General features: G+C 49.0%; 1 protein-coding gene across 6 annotated transcripts in view; it reads right to left on the reverse strand.

Moving 5' to 3' along the window:
• The window catches only part of MTSS2 (MTSS I-BAR domain containing 2), a 58,355-nt gene that overhangs the window by 5,016 nt on the left and 28,864 nt on the right, over window positions 1-24,475 (reverse strand). Inside the window, exons 4-15 of one of the 6 annotated variants that reach the window (XM_081921116.1) lie at window positions 15,909-15,993; window positions 15,507-15,598; window positions 15,168-15,242; window positions 13,549-13,557; window positions 8,001-8,158; window positions 6,831-6,938; window positions 5,912-6,009; window positions 4,872-4,998; window positions 3,187-3,261; window positions 2,657-2,722; window positions 1,191-1,367; window positions 53-218 (exon numbers count right to left, since the gene is read on the reverse strand). In XM_081921116.1, coding sequence (XP_081777242.1) covers window positions 53-218; window positions 1,191-1,367; window positions 2,657-2,722; window positions 3,187-3,261; window positions 4,872-4,998; window positions 5,912-6,009; window positions 6,831-6,938; window positions 8,001-8,158; window positions 13,549-13,557; window positions 15,168-15,242; window positions 15,507-15,598; window positions 15,909-15,993 — 1,236 coding nt within the window. Of the gene's footprint in view, window positions 1-52; window positions 219-1,190; window positions 1,368-2,656; window positions 2,723-3,186; window positions 3,262-4,871; window positions 4,999-5,911; window positions 6,010-6,830; window positions 6,939-8,000; window positions 8,159-13,548; window positions 13,558-15,152; window positions 15,243-15,506; window positions 15,599-15,908; window positions 15,994-24,475 lie in introns of all 6 variants that reach the window. The other 5 variants (XM_081921117.1, XM_081921115.1, XM_081921120.1 and 2 more) reach the window with 5 other exon arrangements.

A 24,475-nucleotide genomic window follows, 5' to 3' on the forward strand; every position in this document is an offset into this window, starting at 1 on the left:
AAAACGCCACCCCAGCCCTTCCCTGGGTGCCAAGAAGCCCATTGGCAGATACCTTGTGAGGGGATGGTGTCCTCAGAGCAGGAAGGAGTGGTGGTTTGTGTGCTGTAGCCACTGGAGTACTGCAGGGAGTCACGGCTACTCTTCTGGTGCTCAAGACTCAGGCCTCGGGTCAGCACCATGGCCAGGTCACTTGCAGCTGGGGACACCTCCTCCCCATGCTGATGGAGAAACAAAATGGGGTGGGGAGTGAGAGGTGTAATGAGCTGGTCTCAAAGCAAATGGCACCCTGAGCTGTAGGAGATGACACCATGTGTGTGCCTGGGCCAGGCCACCTGCACCCAAAGGTCAGAAAACATTAATGGAAAGCAAGTGGAGATGGGGAGATAGGAGAATGATCAAGTTATCTCATTCCCCAAAACTATGTTGGCCGTGAACACAACACCCCTAGTGGGCAAGCAGCTGCTGACATGAGGGTGGTTAGCCTGGATCTCTCCCAGGCTAACATGTATGCCCCAATTCCACATGCACCCCATGAGCCCCTCATCATTGCAGCTCTGCTCAAGACAGGATGTGCAAATAATGCCCATTTCTTTTGTGTGTACTGGGGGGGGGGGCTGAAGTGAGGGGGTTTTGTGGGGCAGAGGCAAGGTGGAAGTAGGAGGAGGAAAGTGGTGCCTAAAGGCAGTGGCCAGCCCTCCCTCCCTCCCATGGCTATTCCCCAGTGTCTGGTGAGAGTAGGCATCATGTCTGCCAGGGTCACTCAAGCAGGTCCCTCATCCAACATATGAAGTATAAGCAACAGACATGCATCATTCAATTCCTCCAGGGCTCCACAGCCCCATCAGGGCAAAGGGCTACACAGGAAGCTGCTGGCATGCGATGGCATGCTGGGGGTGGCAATTTTTCACGATTCGTATGAGCAAAACCCATCAACTGCAAAACACTTCTCCGAGAGAACTTCCTCTGCTGCCCTGAAATTCCCTTCTGCACTCAGCTCAAGGATGCCAGTTGCTATTTGGGTAAATCTCCTTCTGGAACAAGATATACAGAGGAGGCCTGGGTCTTCTCCTCCAGGAAGTTGCCTCCTAGCTAAGGTCTGGGACAAGTAAGTGCTCCATCACCTGGGTACCAAACCTATTCCAAGTTCCTGTCTCCCCGGTCTCCCATTTTGACACTGAAGCTGGCTATACCTTGGCAGCAATGGAGGCCGGGGACATGCGGGGCCTGGAGCCTTCCTCCAAGCTGATTCCTGGGTATACCAGGCTAGTGGAGCCCAGCTCAGCTTCACGGAGATGCTCTACGCGGTCCTTCCTTCGCTGCAGTGTGCTTGCCACCGGCTGTTCATAGAGGCTAGCCTTGGACCAATCCTGCAAAATCCAAGAGGAGATGGGTAGGACGGCACAGCTGAGGCCCCAACACCGGGCACAGCAGTGCAAAGTCAGGTGGGTATGGAATAGGGCAGAAATGGGAGATGAGACTGGATGGAGAGGGATTGGGCAAGGGGGTGGGGAGAGAGGAATTGGCAAAAGGGCCACCCCAGGGCAAAGAGCAGGGGTTGTGGCAATCACAAAATGGCTCTGCCACCATTTTGCTCTGTTGGGCTGGTGACGGAGAAATCCCCTCTTGGCTTAAAAAGGGTTTCAGCAAAGACAGGAAAGGTGGAGGCGCCAGGCCAGGAGGGTGCCTGCTTCCTTTTAAAAATGTGGGCTGCTTCCCCAAGAGCTTGAAGCAGCTGACAGTCATGATACTCCAACAATATGTGTCCCCCATCCCACTGGAATCCCAATTCTCTCACTCTCCTCAAACACATTTTCTGGAAAAAGTCAGGTGAATGCATCTTCCCTCTTACAGAAAGTGCTATATAAATACTGAGTGTTCAAAACACAGTGCATTCAGTTCTGCACGATCCATACAGTGGTCCTGAAAGGCAGACTGCTGTCTAAAAGCACTCAGTGAGCTCATGGCTGATCTGAGAATGGAAGGACTTCTAGGCAGGGGCTGTTCTCAGCCCCCCCCACCACCACTTCACTTCACTCCACTCACACCAAACCCTACATGTTGTTTGTTTATGGGAAGCAGTTCCTGCCCCAACTCAGAGAGATGGCAGCACAGGGACATTGCAGATACTTTTTTTGGGGGGGACAGGTGGGTCAGCTGAGGGGAAATAGTTCATATTCTGCCATCCCAAAGTTGTCCTGATGCAGGCTTCCTATGTTCAGGAAGAAGGAAGCAGCACTTCCTGTTTCCAGAGCACTTTGATGTGCTCACAATGCCAGTGTGCAAGAGGAAAGAACAACTGCTTCAGACAGCCTGATGGGTTTGATCTGGGGCCACATGGGAGCCTTTGCTACCTGCACCTATAAATGCTGGGGTGGGAGCCTGGCTGGGTTCAACCATTGAGCATATTAAATGATGCAGAAAAACCCCCAAACAGAATGGAACTTGTGCAGGGCAGAGGCTCTTGCTCCTGAGTGACCTCTGCAGCATCACCTCCATTGCTTTCCAGAGGGGAATCCCTAGGCTGCTGCTGGGAGATTAGGCTTGGAGCTACATGTTTCCAGAGCCAACAGAGCCACAGAAGGCTCCTGTTCCAGCTCTGGAGCAGCTGACTCCCCTGGTCAAGATCTCGGAAACGGACACACCACAATATACACACCAGGCTAAGGCTTCTTCTGGAGCTTCCTTCAGTCCTGGCCACATGAGCTACATTCAGGGGTTTCCACTGAAACACAGTAAGAAACCACGGTGAAGAGAACCCAGAGCACACGCATGACTGCTGCACACCCAGCCAACCTGCAGGGGGTGGGAAGGGGGCGGCCCGTGGCAACCGGCTGGGCAGAGCTGCAGAGGAAGCCAGAATCACACCGGAATCATCAAGCCAGGACCAAAAAAACAACAACCATCAAAAAGCCAAGAGCCAAAAGCCAGCCAACAAGGTGGGACCGGGAACAGAAATGGTGGAGGAAGAAGAGGAGAGGGAGACGGCAACCAGAGGAGCAGGAGGAGGTGTCCATTTCCCCAAAGGTTTGTGACATGCTAAAGCCCTGCAGTGCATCAGCCACTGGGTGGGGTGCATATCCCTGGATCCTGGGTGTGTGATTGGTGGGTGGGTGGGAAGGATGTTGCCGATTTGCGCGTCACCTTCCGGCCGCCTGACCATGCCCCGGGGGCAGAGCTAGAACTGACCGAGGTCGGGGAGTTGCATTCGCTAACAGACTGGCAGGTTTCTGAGGCCTCGGACGATGCGGAGCTGGAGGACTTCTGCCATGCCCAAAGTCCAAAGGTCAGCAGGAGCAAAACAGACATATGGGAGAGAAAGGAGAGAAGAGACCTGGTTAAGCAGCTGGTGGAGGGAAAGCAGCAGGCAGAGAGAGAGAGAGAGAGAGAGAGAGAGAGAGAGAGAGAGAGAGAGAGAGAGAGGCAGATGCAAGCGCAGGGCAGCCAGCCTTGACACTTAAGAGCCAGGTGTTAGATCACAGCAGGCAGTGCAAGCACCGGAGGAGCCACACACGCTCACGGGAAGCCCATGAGGGGCCTCACATGGATTTTGCACAGGCACTTCCAGGCCCTCTGCAATAACTCTTCAGCAGGGGAAGCGATGAGGAAGGAGCCGAGGGAAGGAAGGCCTCCTCCCTCTGCAAGGGCAACAGGAAAGGACCAGCTGCAGGAAGCAGAGAGGCAGGAGGGGAAAGCCTCCTCTCGCCCAGGGTGTGGAAACAAGGCACACAGGAGGCCAGAGGGACGTCCCAAACTTCCTGCACCTTCCTCACAGGTGCACTCGGCAGCTGCCCTCTTCCTGCCCGCAGGCCAGACATTCTGCTTGCAACTCCATGAGACACTTTACAAAAACACAACATTATTCACAAATATCTTAACTTGCTTTTCTTGGAGCCACCCTCAGCTCAGGGCATATTGATAAACCCTCGCTCTGCAAGTCTTGGATAAAATCCCTCTGGACCATCTGCTGCAGAAGCCCCAGAGAAAGAGCTGCTGGCTCTTTACACTTAAAAGAAATGGGGACGTGAGAACCTTTGAGTGGCTGTAACCCTCCACGGCTGTGGGATTCAGAAATCCATGCTTTATTGCCGCCTTCACAGGCCTGGAGCCCTCCAGATGTTCTGGGCTCTTAATTCGCACTGGAACGGCCACACTGGGGCAGGCATCTTAATAGGCAGCAGGCTGGCAAAAGCTACTTGAGTGGGTGAAGGGGCTTGTTACATTCCCTGCAGCACCAAGCCCCTTCCCCAGTTACAGAGAAGTAAGCCATTATGTGCACCTGGCTATTCAGCTGGAGGCATGAGAGAGATCTTTTTGCCCTTCAAAGGAGGCTCCGAGCTGCAGGTCCCCCAAATCTGAAGCCTTGACACCTATGTAGGAGTTCTTCATCACCCCTGGAGAGTTGAGGCTGTCAGTTCCTGGGGCTCTGCAACCACCAGGTGGCCAAGGAGAGAAGCAGGCTTCTTTTCCTCACAGATTTCTGGGCCTACTCCCAGGCAAAAGAGAGACGTGACTGCCAACAACTCACCTGGAGCCAGCTAAAATGGGGACTGGCACACCCATCCGCTGCACAGCCCATGTAGTGCTGGGAACTTACCCCACCTAAATAGTCAACCAGCCTGGTTTATAAAATGAAGGACTGAGGGCAGAGGAATCTGATTAAACTGGAGGGGGTGGGGGATGGTAGCTCATTCAAGGGGTCTGTCCTGTGGCCACCAGTACCCTTGACCTCCCCTAAGAGACTGTGCATGCACAACCGGATTGGGCCTGCCTGCAGCAGAGTAACAGCAAGAAGAGTGTTGATAGCTGCCATGTTTGCCCAGGGCTTCCCCTTTTCATTCTGTGGCCTTTGGTGGCTGCCCCGCTGAGCTTACCTGACTGGTGAGGTCCGAGGGCATTGGCGAAGGTGGCTTGGAGAACATGGCGTCCTGGGAGATGAAGCCAGAGTCATGCGATGAGACGCTGGACAGGCGGGTGTTGGCATTGACGGGCTGTGCCAGGCTGCGGTAGCGACATATGGAAGTTGGTGAGTATGTTTGAGAACCCGTGAGCCACGGGGGGCCACCCTGAGCACTGCTAGCGCCGCTAAAGGGTGGCAGGATGAGACGGCATGGCGGGCAGGATGAGGCGCGCAGGAGAGACAAAGCGCCATCATCAAAGCGCATTGATGGGGTAGGAGTGATTATAGCAGGGGGTGCAAAGGAAGGAAGAGAGTTTTGTTTTCATTTATTAAACAAAAAACAAAAAACCAGTCCAACCCACACAAACTGTGAGGGATTAAGTGGCATTACAGACAGGAAAGGAGCATATTGGGGAAAGTGACACACTTCTCTCCCAGCTAAGAGACTGCAGTGGTGCTGAGGGCCTGACAATGATCACACACACACAAATACACACACACAATCCCAGGGTGTTTCTGCACTAGGCCCACTGCTCTGGAAGTGCCATGTTCCCCCACTTCTTAGTCCACATGGCATGTCAGTTTCCTGAGGGAGCCCGAGACACAGTCGCAGCATGAGCAGGCAACATGTGCCTAAAGCACCTCAGGGCTCCTGTGCCTTTAAACATGTCTCCTTTGCAAGTTCAGGTGACTGCCTCCATTGCTTCATGTTGCTCCAAACTAGGGGGACTGTTGGTCAACAGAGCTTTGAATTGCTAGTTTCTCTTCCCACAGTGATGGGGAGAGGTTTGCATTAGTTATTTGAACTTGGGATTTTTTAAACAAAATACCACAAAAAGAACTATTAAAAAAAGAAAAGAGTCACTCAAGAATTATAGCACCTCACTGGCTACCTCCATGGGATCATACGAGTTGCGACAGGCCCATTTAGAGAAAGGCAGGTCATGCTATGCTCCCCTTGGCAGTCATGCCCTTGAGCTTGGAGATTCCTCCAGCTGCGCCAAACACACCTACCTGCACATGCTGGATTTGCGGGACCCAGAGCTGCTGGGAGAGGACGGCGGGGTCTGGTAAGACCAGCTATAATCAGAGCCCTTCAAATCTTTGATCACCTGCAAAATATTTGGCATTAATAGGTAGCTCCGTGACACTTCTCAGGGTGCAAAACGTTCTTCCAACTGTGTCTCATTTGTCCTCCCAATTAGAGCAGAGTCCAGGGGGTTACTCTACTTTCTCAGAAAAGGAGGAAATGCCACCAGTGGCCACTCAACAATCCCACACAGGCAGGCACACATTCTGACAATGCCCCATTAAGACCACCTTTAGCTGCCTCGAGACCACTGGTCCATCTAACCCTTCGATTCCACCTTATAAGTCTGCACTTCTTTTCTTTGTTTAATTCTCAAAAGACATATGCTTGCATATAAGGCCCATAAGTCATTACTTGGTTTGGCTAAGCTCCTGTATCCATCACTGTGGGTGTGAAGGAATAATTAGTTTCCGTTATATAAAGGTATTTTGAACCTAGGAAGTATTTTCCAATTCCTTCCTTTCGGATTACCTCCTCCCTGGTTACAGTTAGAGACTCTGCCACTGCTAGAAGTTTGATGCTGGGCTATCTGGGCACCTGTCACAATTAAATTCTGAAAGCTGGAGCTTGGGCTGGACTAGTTCCATATTTCCCAAACTGCATGATGCAATAAATTAACTGAGAATTTAATCAAGGGCCTTCTACGATTTGTTCTGATTTAGTGAAGCTGCTACTGTGTTATCATTATTGTCACTTTTAAATTGTTAATGTTTTATCTTTTGTACTGGAAGCCAGTCTGAGAATTTGACTTGAAGATTTGGTATATAAATCCAAATAACATCCACATAGCTACACATCCTTTTCTAAAACCTCCCCAGCACTCCATCCTTTTGGCTCTCCCACCTGTTCACTGGCCGATGGCAATTTGTGGGGGTCAGCTGTCAGGACCACCAGGTCGTCAATGATGCCCTGCAGGTGGGTGATCTCTCCCAGCATGGTGATCTCTCCATTCTGCAAAAGTGACAAGAGAGAATCAAGCATTTGCTGTGTTCTGGAGAAAGACAACTCAATATTCCTGCATTGCAGGGGGCTGGACTAGATGGACCCTTGTGGTCCCTTCTGATTCTATGATAAGTATCCTTGCATTACAAATGGACCCTTTGCAAGTGCTGGTTCTGTCTGATGAAGGTTATGTGGCTTAACTTGGGCAGGGCCCAGCCATATGGTTCCCTAGCCTTGGAGATAGAAGTATGGATTTTTGGATGAAGAGTCAAAGGCAACTTAGCAGTTCAGCCTGGGCGATACTACCACAAGCACAGCCCACCTCTGGGGCTGATGGGAGTTGTAGTCCAAAATAACTAGAAGGCACCAGGCTGAGAAAGGCTGATCTAATATGTAGTCATCAAGAACCACATACACAACCTTGAGCTCCTGGGAGGAAAAGATGAGATATAAATGCAATAAATAAATAAATAAATCAACAGCATCTCAAGGGAAGGGCTCGACCAAAGTTTCATTAATTGTTGGCGCACACAGCCTCCTTAACCTTAACTTGGCAAGTCCACCTAAATCCACAATAGGACTGGCTCCCATGCACAGGGCTGAAGCCTTGGAAAGGAATGGATAAAGACAGGATGTAGATTAGCAATATGAACGGGGCAAGTCCTTTTAAAGCATTGCTTCAGGTGGGAGCAGAGGTGTGTGCAGGTGTGAGAGACAGTGTTGGGTGCAATCCAACCCTGTTGACACCCCATAGCTCAGAGTAAGTCTAGGAGGAGCCGGAGTTTGTTTTTCTCTGCAAGTTGCCTAAATTTGCATCTATATGCATAAATCACCACATACAAAATTGAGGCACATTTTTATCCAATGGGCCCGTGCATCAAATATTTTAAGTACCTACCAATACCCAGAGTTGTATAATGTCACTATGGGAGGGGTGGGGGTGGCTGCTAGAATTTTGTTTGCAAATTAAAATACACTATAAATAAGGGACTTGTTTTCTCAGTTTACTCAACCCATGAAACAAATGTGGGCAGCTGAATATTGGGTAAGGTAGGGGTGGGGGGCACATACCACCACAGGTTGCAAATAAGCAATGAAGGTGCAGAACCGCCCTCGCTCCTCAATGAGTGCCTTGCGGACAGCCTGTTTCTCCGTTTCTTCCAAAAGAAGGTACATGTCATTGACATCTTGGAGTGCGTTGTCCAGTTGAGGCTGCAGGTCCCCTTTACCTGAAAGAAGGACAGGGAGACAGAGGCATCACCTCCTCTTCACCCACCAGCCCCCAGGTCCAGCCTCAAAGCTCTGGCCTACTTCTGGAGGTAGCCCCTGAACAGATGTGGCGTCTCAAATCTGTCTATTTCCTGACTATGGTGAAACTGGGTAACCTAAACTGGAGCACTGAGAGGTCATCTAGGTAGGGAAAATGCCAGTCTAGAAACAAGCAAACCTTCCTAGATTTTACTGCTGCAAGTGATGTCTCCTGATATCTTCAGTGACTGGTGGTCTCTGCTGAATAAACACTACCTGGGCATAGCGCAGACTACAACCTGGTGTCACAGATTTCTGTCAAAAAGCCTGTCGTGTCCTCAATAAACGGCAATTCCTCATCTTCCATTGTTCAGGCACGAAATTAAATTCTGTTTAAACCAGTTTGATTATAGCATAATGCACCCGTATCCAGACTTACTGAATAGCTCCCAAGAAGCAAAAGCAACCATTTTGTGAGTCCTCTGACTTGTACTAGAGATGTTTAAAATACTGAAGAGTGTTGTGAAGAAACACACCCAAGTTGGTTTGCCAAACACTATGAGGGGCTATTTTTTTTGGTTCAATTTATAAGCTATTTTTGGAGCCTTTTTGCCTGAAGAGCAGGTTAAATGACTTTTTAAATAAGTAAACACTGGTCTTTGACCCTGTTGTCCAGGATTTGTCATTCTGATGAACTATGATGTTGGCTCTGTTGCTCTCAGTCCCTATTGTTATGATAGAGGGAAGCTCAGTTTCATGCTTGCTTAATTTTTATGGATGTTCACATGTGGTAAAATTGATGATTTCAGACAAGTAGCATCATGACTGCATATATTGCAAAGGTCTATAAAAGTGTGAGGGCCACTGTTAATATCTGTAGCTGGCCCTTCAGGAGGCACTGGGCTCCTGGCCCACATCAGCCCTGGTGACATTTCTGTCCATGTCTGCATCCCAAAAGGAGTGATATTGGCCAGATATGTCATATCACTGGTCACTGTTGAAAGCAACAAACTGTATTTATGTCTTTTCTAGGCTGCATGTTGTGCACTGACTGCCTTATACTTTGTATACCGCTTTGGATTTTTTAAATATTAAGCAGCTTACAAGTAATTTAAACTCAACCTATCAATAATAACTATATTTGTAAACAGGGCTAAGCCAAAACCTTCATTGTTTTTCAGGAACATCTTCTGCATAACTGAAAATGCCCACCATGCTATTTCAATATTGCTTGCAAAAATACTCCCCCCCATCTCTTTGTACTGCCCTCCCCTGCCTAATCCGTCAACTGACTTCATTTGACTTCGCAGATGTCATCATGGAACCAAGCCCTATTTCACCCCATAGTCCCCAACTGCTACCAATTCATGAAGACGTATGAGGCAATAAAGGGAGTGGAGGATGTCACAACTGTCCCCATCTCCACTCCAAGGAGCACCTCGCTCCTCTCCTTAAGCACCTGTGTTGGCTCCCACCAAGGATGCAAGCTCTCCACCCTCTTCACTTCCTATGAAATATTTCTCTTTTTGACCTCTTAGTCTGAAGCAAGTTCTCCTTTACCTCTGCCTTCTTCTCCCTACTCTGCCTTTGCACCTTTGACTATGCCATTCTACAGCATCTGGAACAGCAGCCTCCTCGCTTTCAATCTGTGAAGTCACCTTTCTACCTTCTGGCCCATCATGACCTCTGCAAAGCACAATCGCCCCACCATTCCTGCTCCTCCTGTTACCACTCCCTCCACCTCCATGATTCACAGAAGTCCTTTGCCAAGCCTCTACTCTCTAGCCTGACTCTCTAGACTGGGAGAGGAGCCATCGTACTGCTAGCAATAACTAGATGTTACATGAGATGCAGGTTGTCCTTCTCATATAGGGTTGCAGGGAGAAGAAAGCCCCATTGGCCCACGCAAGTCTGAAGGGGTCATGGTCAAAGCAGTGGGAGGCCTTCTCGTGCTATGCAGCATTTTCATTTTCTGGGTGTAGCAGCAAAATTGGGCCAAAACAACAAGAGGCCCATGTTGGCTTCTGGCTCTTCAACTCTCCAAAGGTGGGCAGATGTGTCTAGATCCATCCTTTTCTGCTTCTTTGAATTCACCCCACAGGCTTTTTCCAATTGCCCAATGGCAAGAGGAGTCCCAGCAGTGGAGCAGAGCACAGTGGTCCTTTGGCACTCCTAGAGTCATGGAGAGGACTGCCCTGCTCCCATGATGCACCTTGCCTTTCCCTCCTCCATCCCAGTTTGTGCTGGATTCATCACTCTCTCCTTCCCACACAAACCCATTCACAATTCCAACACTGTAATTCAAAAGCAGAAGTTCAAATTCATTCCAAGTTCAGACCGTAGTGTCACAGCGGTGCTGAAATTTGTGTGACTCAGTTCCTTGGAAGGCTGCACTGTGAGCAATCTGGGGTGGAGTGGATGGGTATTGCTACTCATACAAATACTCAAGGACACACAAAGGGAGACACAGACACATGGACTTCAAAAGCTCGTCGGAAGCACAGACACCAAGAGAGTCCTTAGGATCAAGGCTCCCCTGGAGCTGTCCATGCTCACAACCACCCACTGATCACAAGCTATGCAAAACAGAGGTGCCAGCAAGCAATTCACAATGTGTGCAGAACCAACCATGAAATGCTTGGCTTGATGGACAGCAATGAAGACCACCCTTGTGCAACCGCAGCCCTGCTGTCACTCAGATATGTTGCCTCCCACCACCACCACCACCAGCAGCCCACATGCAAAGAAGGTAAAGCAAGATGACGGAGCAGCCAGGCGGGTTGAAAACCAGTGTGGGGAGGAACGGGGAAGACTGGAAGAATGGCTGATTGCTGAGAAAAAGTCAAGAAACAGCCAAGCTGTTGAGGCAGTGGGCCCCAGGATATTGGAGGGCTAAGGCTGAGATCCTGATGCTTGGGCTTGGCAGCCAAAAGACCCAGGGAAAAGGAGCTATAAAGTTGAGGGGGACCTGCGAGACCTATATAACGCTTGCTGAATTTAATAATGCTTGGGGAAAGCCAGAACTGGCCTTTTGAAAATGGAAGCCAAGGCACCAACCCACCCTTCTGATGAGCTGTTGCTGAAGGGTGCATTCCCTGTCCAATTCCACTTTTTAAAGTGGCTCTTCCCCCATCCCTAATCTCAAGGCTGTCACTCTCTGGGGTGGATCTGGGCCCAAGGTGGGTGGATCTCAGCATTTGCCCCAGAGCCATTCTGGAGCGGGGCAGCAGAGCCAGAGAAAGAGGAGTGTCCAGATGGGAATAATGAGGCCCTGTGGTGATGCTGATAAGGCCTGAAATGAAAGCCAACTTAAAAAGCGCCCACTGACTATGTCTTGTTGCTTATGCCTTTGTGGTTCACGAGGGTGAGGATGCCAAGAGGGATCATAGGGACACTCTTGTGAGTATCTCACAGCACAAGACAAGAAGGCCTCCTCTTTGCTTTGGCCTAAGGGGGAAGGAGTGGTTATTCCAAGATGCACCAATCATTTTAACCAGGCCTTTGGTCCCCAACTGAAAGCACCTGGGGCCCTTAAGTGCCCAGACAAAATGGTGGCACTCTGCTGCAGGTGGAAAATGTGGTCTCCCTCTGAAGGAGACCTAGCCATCTTCCAGAACAGCTTTCCCTGAAGCCGGTTAAGCCATCCCATAAGCCAGTGGTATCCAAACTTTTTAAAAAGAGGGCCAGATTTGATGAAGTGAAGGGCCATGGGGGCTGACCAAAGGGCCAAACAATGTTGTTGACCTTTTTTTAGGATTGAAGTTGTTGGTTTTTTTTAGGCTTTTACCCCAGGAAATAAACTGCCACAGGGGCTGGATTAAACCGACCGGCGGGCCACATTAGGCCCCCGAAATGGACTTTGGACATGCCTGTCATAAGCAATACCAAGGAGGATTTCCTCCAGAGAAGGCTGAGGCTAATGGGAGTTGTGGTCCAAAACACCAGGTTGGAGAAGATGGCCCCAGAGTGAGAGACTGAGCCAGTCTGGATCTGTGAGAATTCAAGCTGTTTTTCCAAAGTGTATGTGCTTTGAATGTGCCCTTTGATTTCCCCCTTTTCAAAGTGGCAGTAGGGCATATGAAGCAGCCTTGCACTGAGGCAGACCCCTGCCCAGAGGAGTGGCTCTGCAGGGTCTCAGGCAGGTGGAGAGGGTAGGACCCCTTCTTCCTCCTTCACATTGCTTGCTGCTACCCAATTCTTTAAAATGGGATTGAACCCAATACATCAGGCACAGGCAAACTCGACCCTCCAGATGTTTTGAGACTGCAATTCTCATCATCCCTGACCACTGGTCCTGTTAGCTAGGGATGGTGGGAGTTGTAGTCCCAAAACATCTGGAGGGCTGAGTTTGCCTATGCCTGCAATACATTCTGTAAAATAACCCAGTTTTTTGTAGCCCCAGGAAGGTGGGGCCTGAATGCAACTCTTCCAAATCAAACTAAGGGTTTTCATGTATGCTAGGCTTCTTTTAAGACACACAGAGCACTGTCTTTAGAAAACAGCTTCACAACAACCTTGTAAGGGAGCTTAGGCTGAAAGGTAGGGACTTTCCAAGGCCAGGAAAGGCCCAAGGTTGGAATGGTCAAACTATAGATAAATAAATCCAGCACACACCACATATTTCAACCTAAAAGGTCTCGTAAGCCTCAGCCAGCAAGGCCAAGGGTTGGGGGTAGGAGTTCTACTCCACCAACATGTGGGAGGCACCAGGTAAGTGGGGAGCGTGGGGGGGGGGAGATTACTCTAAACAGAGGCAAGGCAAGAGCCCCATGGATTTTGGCATCTCAGGTGCTTAGCTAGTTTGTGGATGGGCTAGTTTGGGGGTTGGCGTAGTAGGGGAGGCGCACACCCATTTCCCATGGAGTCTTGAATGCCAGCAGGCCGAAATAAGATGGCTTTGGAACAATCTCCCAAGTCTCCAATTTGGCCTGAGGTACGCTGCTCTTCTTCAGCCTCAGCCTGGCCACCTGCAACATGGGGGGCAGTGATGCTGGCCTGCCTTACAGGGTCATTGCAAGGTTCACTGAGAATAATGAAGCAACTTTGAACTTAGCATTTCTGTTCTTGCCATGTGGTCTGTCAGCACCTTACACCTCAGGTTCCTGCGTTCATCACAGAGCAAGGACCACCTCCTCTCTGCCTCCAGCAAAGCTGGGCTGAGCCTCAGTCGGCCCCATCAGCTTAAGCTGCTCCCAACCCTCAATGCACAACTTGCGTCAGCATGGCCTCTGGAGGTTTCATTTCATTTCAAGCCCAACCGAAACAGAGTGGAGGGAGGGAGGGAGGAAAGGATTACAGGTAGTGAAGCCAAGAGCGTGGAGGAAGGGTGAGGGATGCCTGGATGAAGCTGAGATGGCAACATTTGACTTACCAAGTAGCTCTACAGGAAGGATGTGGAAAGGAGGGAAGAGAAAAGAGAGAGGGAGGAAGAGAGAAAGAAGAATGTGTGAAAGACAGGCTGATGTATAGAGCCATCTTCTCACCCGGAACAGGACCCCACAGAACCACCACCCAACTCAGCCACATCACCAGGTACACAACTGCTCTCCCGCCATAAAATGACAGCAGGGGACAGCTGCATCTGGTCAGGTCTTCTCCACTGGCACAAGGAGCAAAAGTGGGAGCCACAGGACTCTGGTAACCTCCCCCAGGTGGGGGGGGGCAATGGCAGGTCCAGGGGTGGGGTGGGGATTCCCCAAGGCAGAATGCAAATGCCCCAGACCCAAGCCAAATGCCACAGGTCCCCAATCCACCTTGCATGGAGCAGCCAAACAGGAGGAGGAAGGCACAGAGACATTTGCACCCTGCACCTTGTCTTCCCAAGGAGTCATTGGTGGCCACGTGCACACGCAACATCTGGTTTGGGCCTCAGAGGGTCTGCTGCAGGAGCCAGGAAGACCCCTCTCAATACCTAGAAGGACTGAGAATGGTATGAGACGCCACACTGAGAACACCAACACAGTTCTCTTCCCATGACAGAGTGTGTGCATAAAGGGGAGGGAGAGGCACTTTGATAGGCAATTATCCCCCGAGCCCCCCCCCTTTGCAGTCAGCACCAGCATACACACATGGTAACTTCAAGGAGCAACAACCTGGATCAACACACTGGCCTGATTTTAGGGCAATAAGAACTTAGCAAGGCTCTGAAAGCAACCCTCCCCTGGCAATCACGTGTTCACAAGATGGGAGGGCAAACCAAAAGTGCGGAAACTTAAAGCACCAGCTGTACAATGCCCCCTGCAGAAACTGCCACTCTCATCCAGACCCATTCAGACACACAAGCGAACCAGAGGCAGGCAAGCTTCCTTCTCCCCTAGGAATCTGCTACCACAACTCTGAAGACAGCTGGGCCTTCTTTCTCCTTGGGGCTTAAAATGCCTCACAGCTTTGAAGAGGATCGATAGCTGAGAGGCATGTGTTTTCTTCTGCACTTAAAACAAATAAATCCAAGATTCCTGAACTGAGCAAAGGTGAATGCTGTGAGCCTAATCAGCAGACCTCTCACTCGGCCATCTCCTCCGGTTTCTGAGGCCTCAGCCAGCATTGCCCACCCACACTGTCAAGCCACAGGGGCCAGAAACTTGCTTTAACACCCCCCCCCCCATAAATTCAGGAAGCTGAATTCAAGACTTCGTTCCCTTTTCTGTCACTGCCTAACACAAAGCTCTGTCTCACCTGCCAAGCAAACAACCCACAAAGGGATTTGGAGAGCCTCTGGGCCCCAGGACATTATGCCGCAAGGAGGCCTCCACCCTAGTTTAACCAGGATCTTACACTGCAATGCATTTAACTGAAGAATTAAACCAAGGTCCTTGCTCCATCCATGCCATTACCTGTGCAGGGAAATGTTCACTGCTAAGGCAGAAGCAATTTAGTTTATCCAAGGGCAGCCCAGCAAATCCAGCCCCCTTCTTCAATCAGGGGTTGGAGGCCAACATCACTAGCCAAACTGAGCTGCCCTTTGGCCAGAAACACCCTGGCAGATCTTACCTTTGCGGGCTTTCTTCTGAAGCTTCAGTGTGTCAGAGGACTTCTTCTTTATCTCATGGCGGGCTCGTTTGTATTCTAAGGAGACAGGAATCGGGAAACACGAGGCCTGATTCCAAGTGACCAGAAGGCAAACAGCTTGGCGGGTGGACCCCGAGGTCCCCCACATGGCGTGAGCAGACAAGGGAGGCCACTGCTCTCTATGGGGCCCAGACTCAACTCCTGGCTTTCATCTCCTCCCACCCTAAGCCCCACAGTCACATCCTTGCCACTGCTTTCCTCTGAGCATCAGACACTGCCTCACAGGCTATGGGGCAGCCAGGGTGCCTCCTGCCCTTTTACCTTTCGCGTGATCTTTGTCAAGCTGGTTAGCAGTCTTCTTCCAGTCCTCTATCCGATCCTGCAGGGGGTTAATCAGGCTCTCCATCAGGGCGCTGCAGGAGGGGGGAAGGCACCCAGAGAGAGGCGGGTTAGAAGGGCCAAGGGAAGTGGAGAAGAGTTTTGCAACGAAATCCCCATAAATGTGCCGTGATCCAAATGGCTCAATAACTCATTCTCTGGACTAGAGTATGGAAGTGGCGCGAGTTTCTAAAACCCTGAGCCTCCTTCTGCATGTCTTGCCTATTACAGCACCTCCCCAATCCCGTTTTCAAGGCCACTGAGCCTCTCCCTCTTCTTCGGAAAGGAAGCCTGGGGCTGGCCCACACACATGACAAGCACGCGGGTCTAACGAAAGGCACTTACTTGGTAAACTGCCTCAGCTTGGTCTCAATACTGCGGTGCCGCATACACATCCGGGTTAGTGCGGAGCCGATGTCCCTCGTGGCTCCTGAGGTGAAAAACCAGCCCTCATGTTAATGGAGAACAGTCAAGAGTTACTGCAGAAAAATTCAAGTACGGAATTTCTTTTCTTTCCTTCTCTCTTGTTCAGTCAGAGAGAAAGAAAATGGAGAGGCAAGGAATTGAGATGTCAGCACAGACTGAAGGAATGCCTGACATTGGGGCTGGGTGAGGGAGTGAGATCACATGGGCTGGGAAACCGAGTTGCCTAAGAGTCTGAGGCCTTGTTTCAGAAGTAGCAAAGCAGAGCTATCAGGGCTCTCTCCTGACTTTCCTCCTGAGGGGGCATACAGAAAGGCATCATATGTTACTCTCACAAGAGCCCTGCAAGCTGTTTCTTCAGCCTCTACTTGAGACTCAGTTCCTCCTCTCTGGACATCCCTGCTCTGCCGCCACCTTCTCTGAGGGAAAATGGATCTCCTGAACACTGTCCTAGATCTGGCTTTCTCTCCAGTCTCCTCAGAAGCCCCTATTATCTCCAGGCATTACATGGTACTGAAAAGTCAGAATAATAGAAGCTCTTATGAAACATTACTTTGGGGCAACATCTTCCCCTCCAGGATTTCACAGGTGAAAATGGACTCTCCAGTGGGCTTGTAACACTCCCCCCACCCAATTCATCTCACAAACACTTCTTCCCCTTGCCAAAGGTTGTTCCAGGATTCCATTCATGCTAGAGTGACTCACTTGGCAATAGCCTATCTTACACAAATTAGTAAAATGTTCACAAGAGTTTCCATTAAAAAGAAAGGGTTTTTTCCTCTTACACAGTGGAGCTAGAGGCTGTGTTTGCAACTTAAAGAGCATCAGAAGGATCCTTCCAAACTGGGAGATTAGGAAACAAATGCATTTTGATGTTAAGAAGGTGTGTGGAGGGGAATGCATTTGGGGCACACCCCCTAACTTCACCCATAAATACACCATGATGAGGTCTGAGCTGCATTGTAATGTTGCAGCCTTTCTGCAAATGGGGTTGATTAGTCCAGTCCCTTTGATAATTTTGGTTGCTCCTTTCTGCCTTTCCCTCCCAGCTCTAGAATATCCTTTGAGTTAAAGGCTATCACTATCAAAGGCTAACAATTGGCTCCAAGTCTAGATTGAGGGCCCTGCCTGATGGAGAACAGAGCAATTCAGATTTTGACCATTGGGGGTAGCAATAACCACACTGACACTGACCCCTCTCTTTCTCTCTCTCTGAGCCTTGAACATGAGGATATGAATGGATGGAACAGTCTTTCATAGGAACCGCCCATCAAACTGCATCCCCCACAAAGCATGGATTATGGGGCATTCTGCTGCTTGAGGGAGAGAAAAATGCCCACATACACTAATTCACATGGGAGCCCAATCCAATGAGAAGTTATCTGGTGCAAGCCTCATTAAAATGACCATGAACATGCATTTTTAGGGGCTTTTACGCAAGATGAGATGGCACCCTGTGGGTCGCAGCTAAATGCCCTTGGTAGTGCCAGAAACTAACAGCCAGAGGTGATTTCTGTCTCTTTCTGCTCATTTCCATTTCAGCTTGCTCCTGGTCACACGTGCTGTAATTGCTATGAGTGCTCCAGTTGGAGAACAGCCTCTACTAAAGGTGTCATTGACCTTAAAGAAGCACGAACTCAGGACGAAAGGGAGAAACGAGCTAAGAGGAAGGCAGCTTTGACAAATCCTCACCATGATCAACTCCCACCCAGAAACCTACGTCCCCACTATGGAAGGACGTGTGGATCCAGAATTGGCCTCCACAGCCACTTACGGACTCACTGTTAAGACCGTGGTCATGGAAGACAATCTTACTTGGCTACGAGTGATCGCCAAAGAAGAAGAATTGCTGCTCTAGAGGAGCCTTCTCCAATCTGTTGCTCCCCATATGCTTTGGACTACAATACCTGTGCTGACTGGAGCTGTTGGGAGTTACTTCCCAAAACATGAATGGCACCAACTTGGCAAAGGTGGCTCCAGGATCTAGACTACCTTCTGTTTTCCTTGAGATATACATAAAAAGTGCCCCCGAAGGATGTGTCTTCCTCTCAATCCTTCCTTTTAAGCACTTCCTAGGAAGAACACATTGCGTACTCCCACAACACCGAAGCAGAATGATTGTGAAAGATTAATGAGGCAAAGGCACGCAATTGGGCCAGGAAAGACGAATGCACAGAAATCACACATCAGAGGAACCCGGTGTCACCTGGGAATGGCAGATCCACCCCTCAAAGGTACTGGGAGGGAGGAAGTTAAGAGTGGATGCAACAGACCATGATCAACTCAGCCGGCATGATGAATCCAGGTTAATGAGGGATCTGCACGCACACCAGTATGCAGCACTGTTTGAGCTGCAGAGAGAAATTTGCCCCTCTTCAAAGCAGGATATAAGGCATTGCAAAACAGTTCACCTTCTGCTGGCCAGCCTGAGCTGGCCAGGAAGTGGCAAAAGTTGCAGGGAGTCTCCAAGACACAGCCTTCAGGAAGGGATCTTTGGAGGCTGCCCCAGAGCACTTGACATGCATTCTCCAACCCTACTCCTTAAAACAGCCCTTTAAAGCAGGCCAGCCACCAAACTGTTTGGAAAGACATTTTTCATCCAGCTCTGGGTGAGGCACCTGATGCTCATTCAGTCCATGAGTTGGCCTGACCTGTCAGCAATCACTGGGGGGGGGGGGGAATGGGACGAGCTGCAAAGTTTTTAATCAAACAGAGATTAATCAATTTCAAACTTTTGATCAAAAAGGTGCTCTTAAAGGTAGGGTACCTGTGAGGGCCAGGCGTCCTACCAGTGACCCAGTTCCTTTTACTAGTCTTGGATTACTAGGCAATGATTTGCCAAGTGGCCTTGCTCAATGCTAGGCACGATCACTGCGCTTTAGTCATCTCTCTCGTACATTCCAAGAGCCCAAGACCATTTCCTTCTTGACCTCAGATGAGGCCAGCTAATTCTCCGCAAGTCTGCTTGTGCTTATGGTTCTGGTCCTGCAGTCTGTTGAGCCTGACCTTCCAGAGCAACACTCTTTAGTGTTGGGGCATCAGAAGGTGACATGGTTGTGATTGACCCTCTGTTGCTTTTTGGAATTTGCTCCCAACCATGGAGGATGGAAAGACACCAGCACTAGCTCCATAACAGTGGTGCACTTCACACACCCCTTCTTACTGGGGGTGGGGGGGGGTCATCCTGGCTCCAGAGCCACCGCTGTGCAGCTGCAGCAATAGACAGTGGAGGATGACTCACTTCCTTTGCTTGTTTCCTTAGCTTGCTGAACGGGGCTTCTGCTGCAGATCACAGCCATTGACAGGGAGAAATCATTTCCTCCTGTTCCCCCTTTCCCGGTTCTGACCAGGAGTGCTGCTTCCTCTTAGAGTTGCCAAGACATTTTGCCCCCAGCCCCCAACCCCATGGCTGTAATCACCTGACACAAAATACATCCTTAGCATCTCTTTCAGAAAAAAAATAATTCCCAGCATTTTCTGCAAACGTTGAGCTCTTGTGGTCCACATTCTGAATCGCACTTGGCAACTTCACTAGCAACAACCCCCCCCCCCCGAGCAATGTCCACACATGTGCAATCAGAGCAACCCCCCGTTTCCCTTGTCCTCTTCCAACACCCCACTAACAACTTAGTGGATAAAACTGTGCAGTCCCAGAGGTCCTTCTGTCTCTTTTCAGAGACCGCCTGGGGAATTTTGTTGCCATAAACACAAAAGTTAAAATGACGCAGCACCTCCCACTCACCCACCCATCAACCTTCTTGGACAACAGCGAAACATTAAAGAGGAAAGGCAGACAATAAAATTTAAAATGGGGTGGGGGGTGGGGAGTCAATGCATTCAAAAGTAGTCAGTGTCAAGATGGGAGGGCCGGGCCAAGTTGATTTTTTTTCTTTCCTTCAATTACTGAGCTCAAATTTGGCTACTTACTGGGGCTGGAAGCTTGGAGCTTCAGTAGCTGTGGTGTGTTTCTGAGACCATTTAGTGCACTGGTGCTGACATGTAAAGCCTTGCTCTGCTTAGAAGCTGGTACCTGAAGAACTGCCTGCTCCCTTCCCACATCCCTTGGTGGGAAGGTGCCTCCCCTGCCTATGGTTGTTTTGCACTTCAGTGTTTTTGCCTGCCTTTGAATTGTGAGCTGAATAATATTGTGATCACTTCCAGCTCCAGGACACCTTATGTTTGCAATTATTTATACCTTGCCTTTCCAAGGGAGCTTATACACATCTGTTGAAATAGCACCGAGGACAAAATACGAACTAAAACAGGCTAAAATGCAACAAGCAAATAGCTTCATTTCCTTCATTTGTGCACCCCAGAGTGGTTGACATAATAAAAGCCATAAAACACAGTCATAAGCAAATGAGCCCACAAACGCAACTAAAAGCAAAACATAATCAGCACTAATAACCAGTTAAAGCCAAAAACCGGTCCTTAATGATGTCCCACTAGCATAATAGGGCAGCTTTCACTTGGCCCTGAAGGAGAAAAAACTGGGCAGTGCATGATCCCCCACTGCAGCAAAGGTCCTATCGCTACCCTGCAATGGGAGTGGAGTGGAGTGTGTGTGTGTGTTACCGAGAGCTTAGCAACTCCATATACAGGCAAGTTCATATGGGAATTGTCCAGCCCTGTCTCCAAATATGTTAGAGGGCACCAAGTTGGGGAATGCTAGGATAGACAGCCCTTCAAAAGCCATGATTCCAAGCCACTTGGGGCATTATAGGTAGAAAACAAACAAAGAACATGAGCTGAGCCTGGTAGAGAACTGGAGAAGCCAGTGAACGTCTTTCAACCACTGGCCAAATATTATCAGCACAGCAGATAGTAGTCCATATGTATGTCTACCACACTTTGAATCTACTGCACTGAAGTTTCTCAACACTTTTTATTGGCAGCCCCACATATAACATTGCCCTAGATATTACTAAGGCATGAGAAAATGTGGCAAAATTATTATTTTTCCAGACAAGCCCACAGTGCTAGTAAAAGTCACTCTTGAGCCACAGACTACTTTATTGCATTGTTGACCGTTTTAACTCTGCATGTAAATTTCCTTAGCAAATTTCCTGCCACGTCGAAGCATTAGACAGCTTTAGAATACCAAGATGATGCAGGCTTGTGGGCAATGAAGCCAGCCTTGATTAAGGACAGCCAAGTGGTACAAGCACATGCACCAGGCGTTCAAGCACATGAAATTAAGAGTCTCTGAAACAGGGAACCTGTAAAGGGAGCTGGACATCCAACAGAGACAACCATGACTTCCCCAACCATCAAATTATGGTGAACCAAGGACCCACAAGCAAATATCCTGGACATATCTGCTGCCTTTAGAATCAAAAAAGCTGTCGCCATTGAAGTGTTTTCACGAGCGGCCTAACACAGTGAGCAGGGCAAGGCATTGTGAGTTAAAGAGCAAACGCTACAAGAAAAGGGGTGTGTTTAAAACTGTTTCAGCTTCTATTTTCTCTCTAGATGTTTTCTTTACTTCGTAAAAAAGCTCTCAACGTCCCTTTCTGTCCTGAATGCGCAAAAGGCAAAATAAACTCAATCATAGCAGCAGAAGAATGCAAATAACAGCTGAGCTGCAAGTCTGCCTTACAACTATTCAAAGTCTCAAACTTCAAATTGCAATGGCAACCTCAAAACTGCATGTACGCAACTAAAGAAATGCATGAATGACTTTTTGCATATTTGTACAGAACATAAATCTACCACCTGAGACATCCCTGCCTCCGCTTTGATCTTCCTACAGAGGAAAGAACCACAACTGCACACTTTGCACATCATCAAAGTCTTCCCTCTCAGCTGCTCTCTGCTGAACAGCTGGACAGAAGGAAACCCAAAGAGAAGGATGATATCTAGCTGCCAACAGGCTCTATCATGTCCCCCTCTATATAATTCGGTTCCTTTTAGTTTCATGCCATAACCAAGACATCTAACCTCCAGAGGCAGAAACTGCCCACCCACACAAAATACCTGGATGGTGAAAAATTGGATTCAGCCATTCTTTCAGTAAACAGCTATGGGTGAATTGGCAGTTCTAGTCTGCAGGAAAAAGTGAGAGTATGGAACTGGGTGATGTCCTAGGCATGTGGTTCAAGCATAGAAGCCAGCCATGTTCCCAAGATAGATGCAGATGCATCAGATGGGACATTCACTATGGTCTGAGTCAGCAGTGCAGCCCACAGGCTAGGCAGGCAACAAGGATGTCAAAAAGAATTACAGAGCAAAGCAACTCTCATTCACAGCCTGAGACTCACATATAGAAAGCTGGGGGTGGGGGTGGGGTAAGGAATAGTTGTATATGCTCATATGCTAATAACATGCTAATATTTAATTTGCTGGAAGCTGCTCAGATGACAGAATATAAATTATAATTATAATTACTACTACTACTATTGAGAAGCATGCAACTGTTTCCCACCTCATTTTCCATTTGCATGATCTATGCCTCAGTCTCCCCTCTTGTGGAATTCTCCAAAGGGCCACACACTGCAAGCTACCAAGCAGCCCAGAAGCCCCTCCTCCTAAAGGACTCCCTTTCCTCTCCCCTGACCTCCTTTCCAAATCACAGCCGTGGCTGAATTTTCTATTACCTGTGGCTCCCTCCTTTAGTAATCACCCTGCACATCTGTCCACTAAGGCTTCCCTTAATTCCCTAGTCCTAAAGAACAGGGAATTCTGTAGACTTGGGGGAGGTAGCAGGCTGGGCTAAGCCAGGCATGGACCTGTTCATTAAACATGTGTTGCTCACTGGTTTGGAAGAGGGGTGTTACTTCTAAAACTAAAAGTAAGCACAACAAGGGTAGGTAGGTTTGAACCTTGCTCTCTTTCCCTACTTCTGTAAGACATTTCCCACATGCCATGTGGTCCGTTTTGTGTTAAAAGGGAAACTCCCTCTTATAACCAAACCAATGAGCATGTGTTTGCTAGGCCTGGAATCACAGAATTATAGAGTTGAAAGGGACCCTGACGGTCATCTAGTCTAACCCACCCTTCATTGCAGGAATCTCAGCTAAAGCACCCAGGACAGATGGCCATCCAACCTCTGCTTAAAAATCCTCCCACTCCTGGCCTGGCACGGTCACTGGCGTCGCCACATCTTCCCAAAACATCATCTCAGCAGCAAACGCAAATCTCTACATGGGTTTGAGTAGTAGGTGCAGAAAGCCTGTGCAAGTAAATATGGAGGTCTACCCTTATTTCCTCATCACAGCCCTTCCCTAGATGTTTATAGATAACAAGCTGTGGCTTCTTGTCTAAAAGCCGGAGTGAACCAGCCATAATAGAATGTCAGGAAACCGCTCCATAGCCCTTCTGCCCTCATACAAAGAGTCACGTTCAAAGGAAGAACCCTTCCCACACCAAACTTTTCCTGAAAAAAGGAAATAAATAGGTTCATAAGAATAAAGAGCCTGCTGGGTCAGGCCAATGACCCATCTGGTTCTTTCAATGCTTTGTAGGGTTTTTTTGTTTTACATTTTATTTCTTACATTTCTATCCCACCTTTCTGTGGCCAAGGGAGCATTCCTGTGGTTCCCAGGTGGTTTCCCATCCAGGAGTCAGACCAGGCCCAGGGTTGCTTAGCTATAGCAAAGTGGTGAGTTCTTGTGTCTTCAGACCTTATTCTGGGATTAACTCACATTCCAAATCAGTTTTTTCATCCTGCTTCAGGTGAGGGGTGTTATTTACATTTTGCTTCCCTTCCAAGCTCCATTCGGTGCTCCCTATATCTCTCCAGAATACATCAGCCCTCCCTCCATCTCCTTATTTTGTACTAGCCTTCTCAGCTTTCCTTTATCGCCTGCTCCATCCTACCCAATTCTCTGCTTGCTTTCAGAGATTTATCCCAGTAACTGATGGCTCAACACAAATGCTGCCCACATACATTATTCTATCAATTGTTGTCAAACAACAAACTAACCTGCACAGTCAATTCCTTCCAACTCTGGCTTACTGCTGATTCTCCTTCTTTAGATAACCCAGTTTTTACTGTGGCATACCATAGCCCTTGTTTTAATTGTAACCTACCCTGGACCTTAGGGGTGAAGGGCGAGAATATATATATATATAATCCCAATGCCAGTTCTGAGAAGGGGCGGGCGGGCTCTTTACACGTGTACACAAGGAGGCATGGTTACACCTGGTCTTTTTAAGGCTCAGAGGAGATTACTTTTTTTAAAAGCTGTGTTTTCCCTCTGCTCATTTTTGAAGAAGTTCAGGGCAGTGAAAATGGGTTATATAGGTCAGCTCAAGGTTGATCAAGACCATCTCATGAGCTTCCTGGCTGATTTGTGCTTGGGTGGTGCCCATATCCAAGAACAATCTGAGGGGCCAGAAGCAAGACTGGTCCTCAGGTGCAGACCTCTGCGATCTACATGCCACAAGGTGCCCAGAATAGGTCACTTTGCCCTGCTACACCCCTACACGGAGGGAAAAGAGGCACACTCTGAAACTCTTCTTTCTTTCACAACATTTCTATACTGCTT

This window comes from Podarcis melisellensis (genome assembly GCF_964234715.1).
Source record: "Podarcis melisellensis genome assembly, chromosome: 8".
Lineage (NCBI taxonomy): Eukaryota > Metazoa > Chordata > Lepidosauria > Squamata > Lacertidae > Podarcis > Podarcis melisellensis.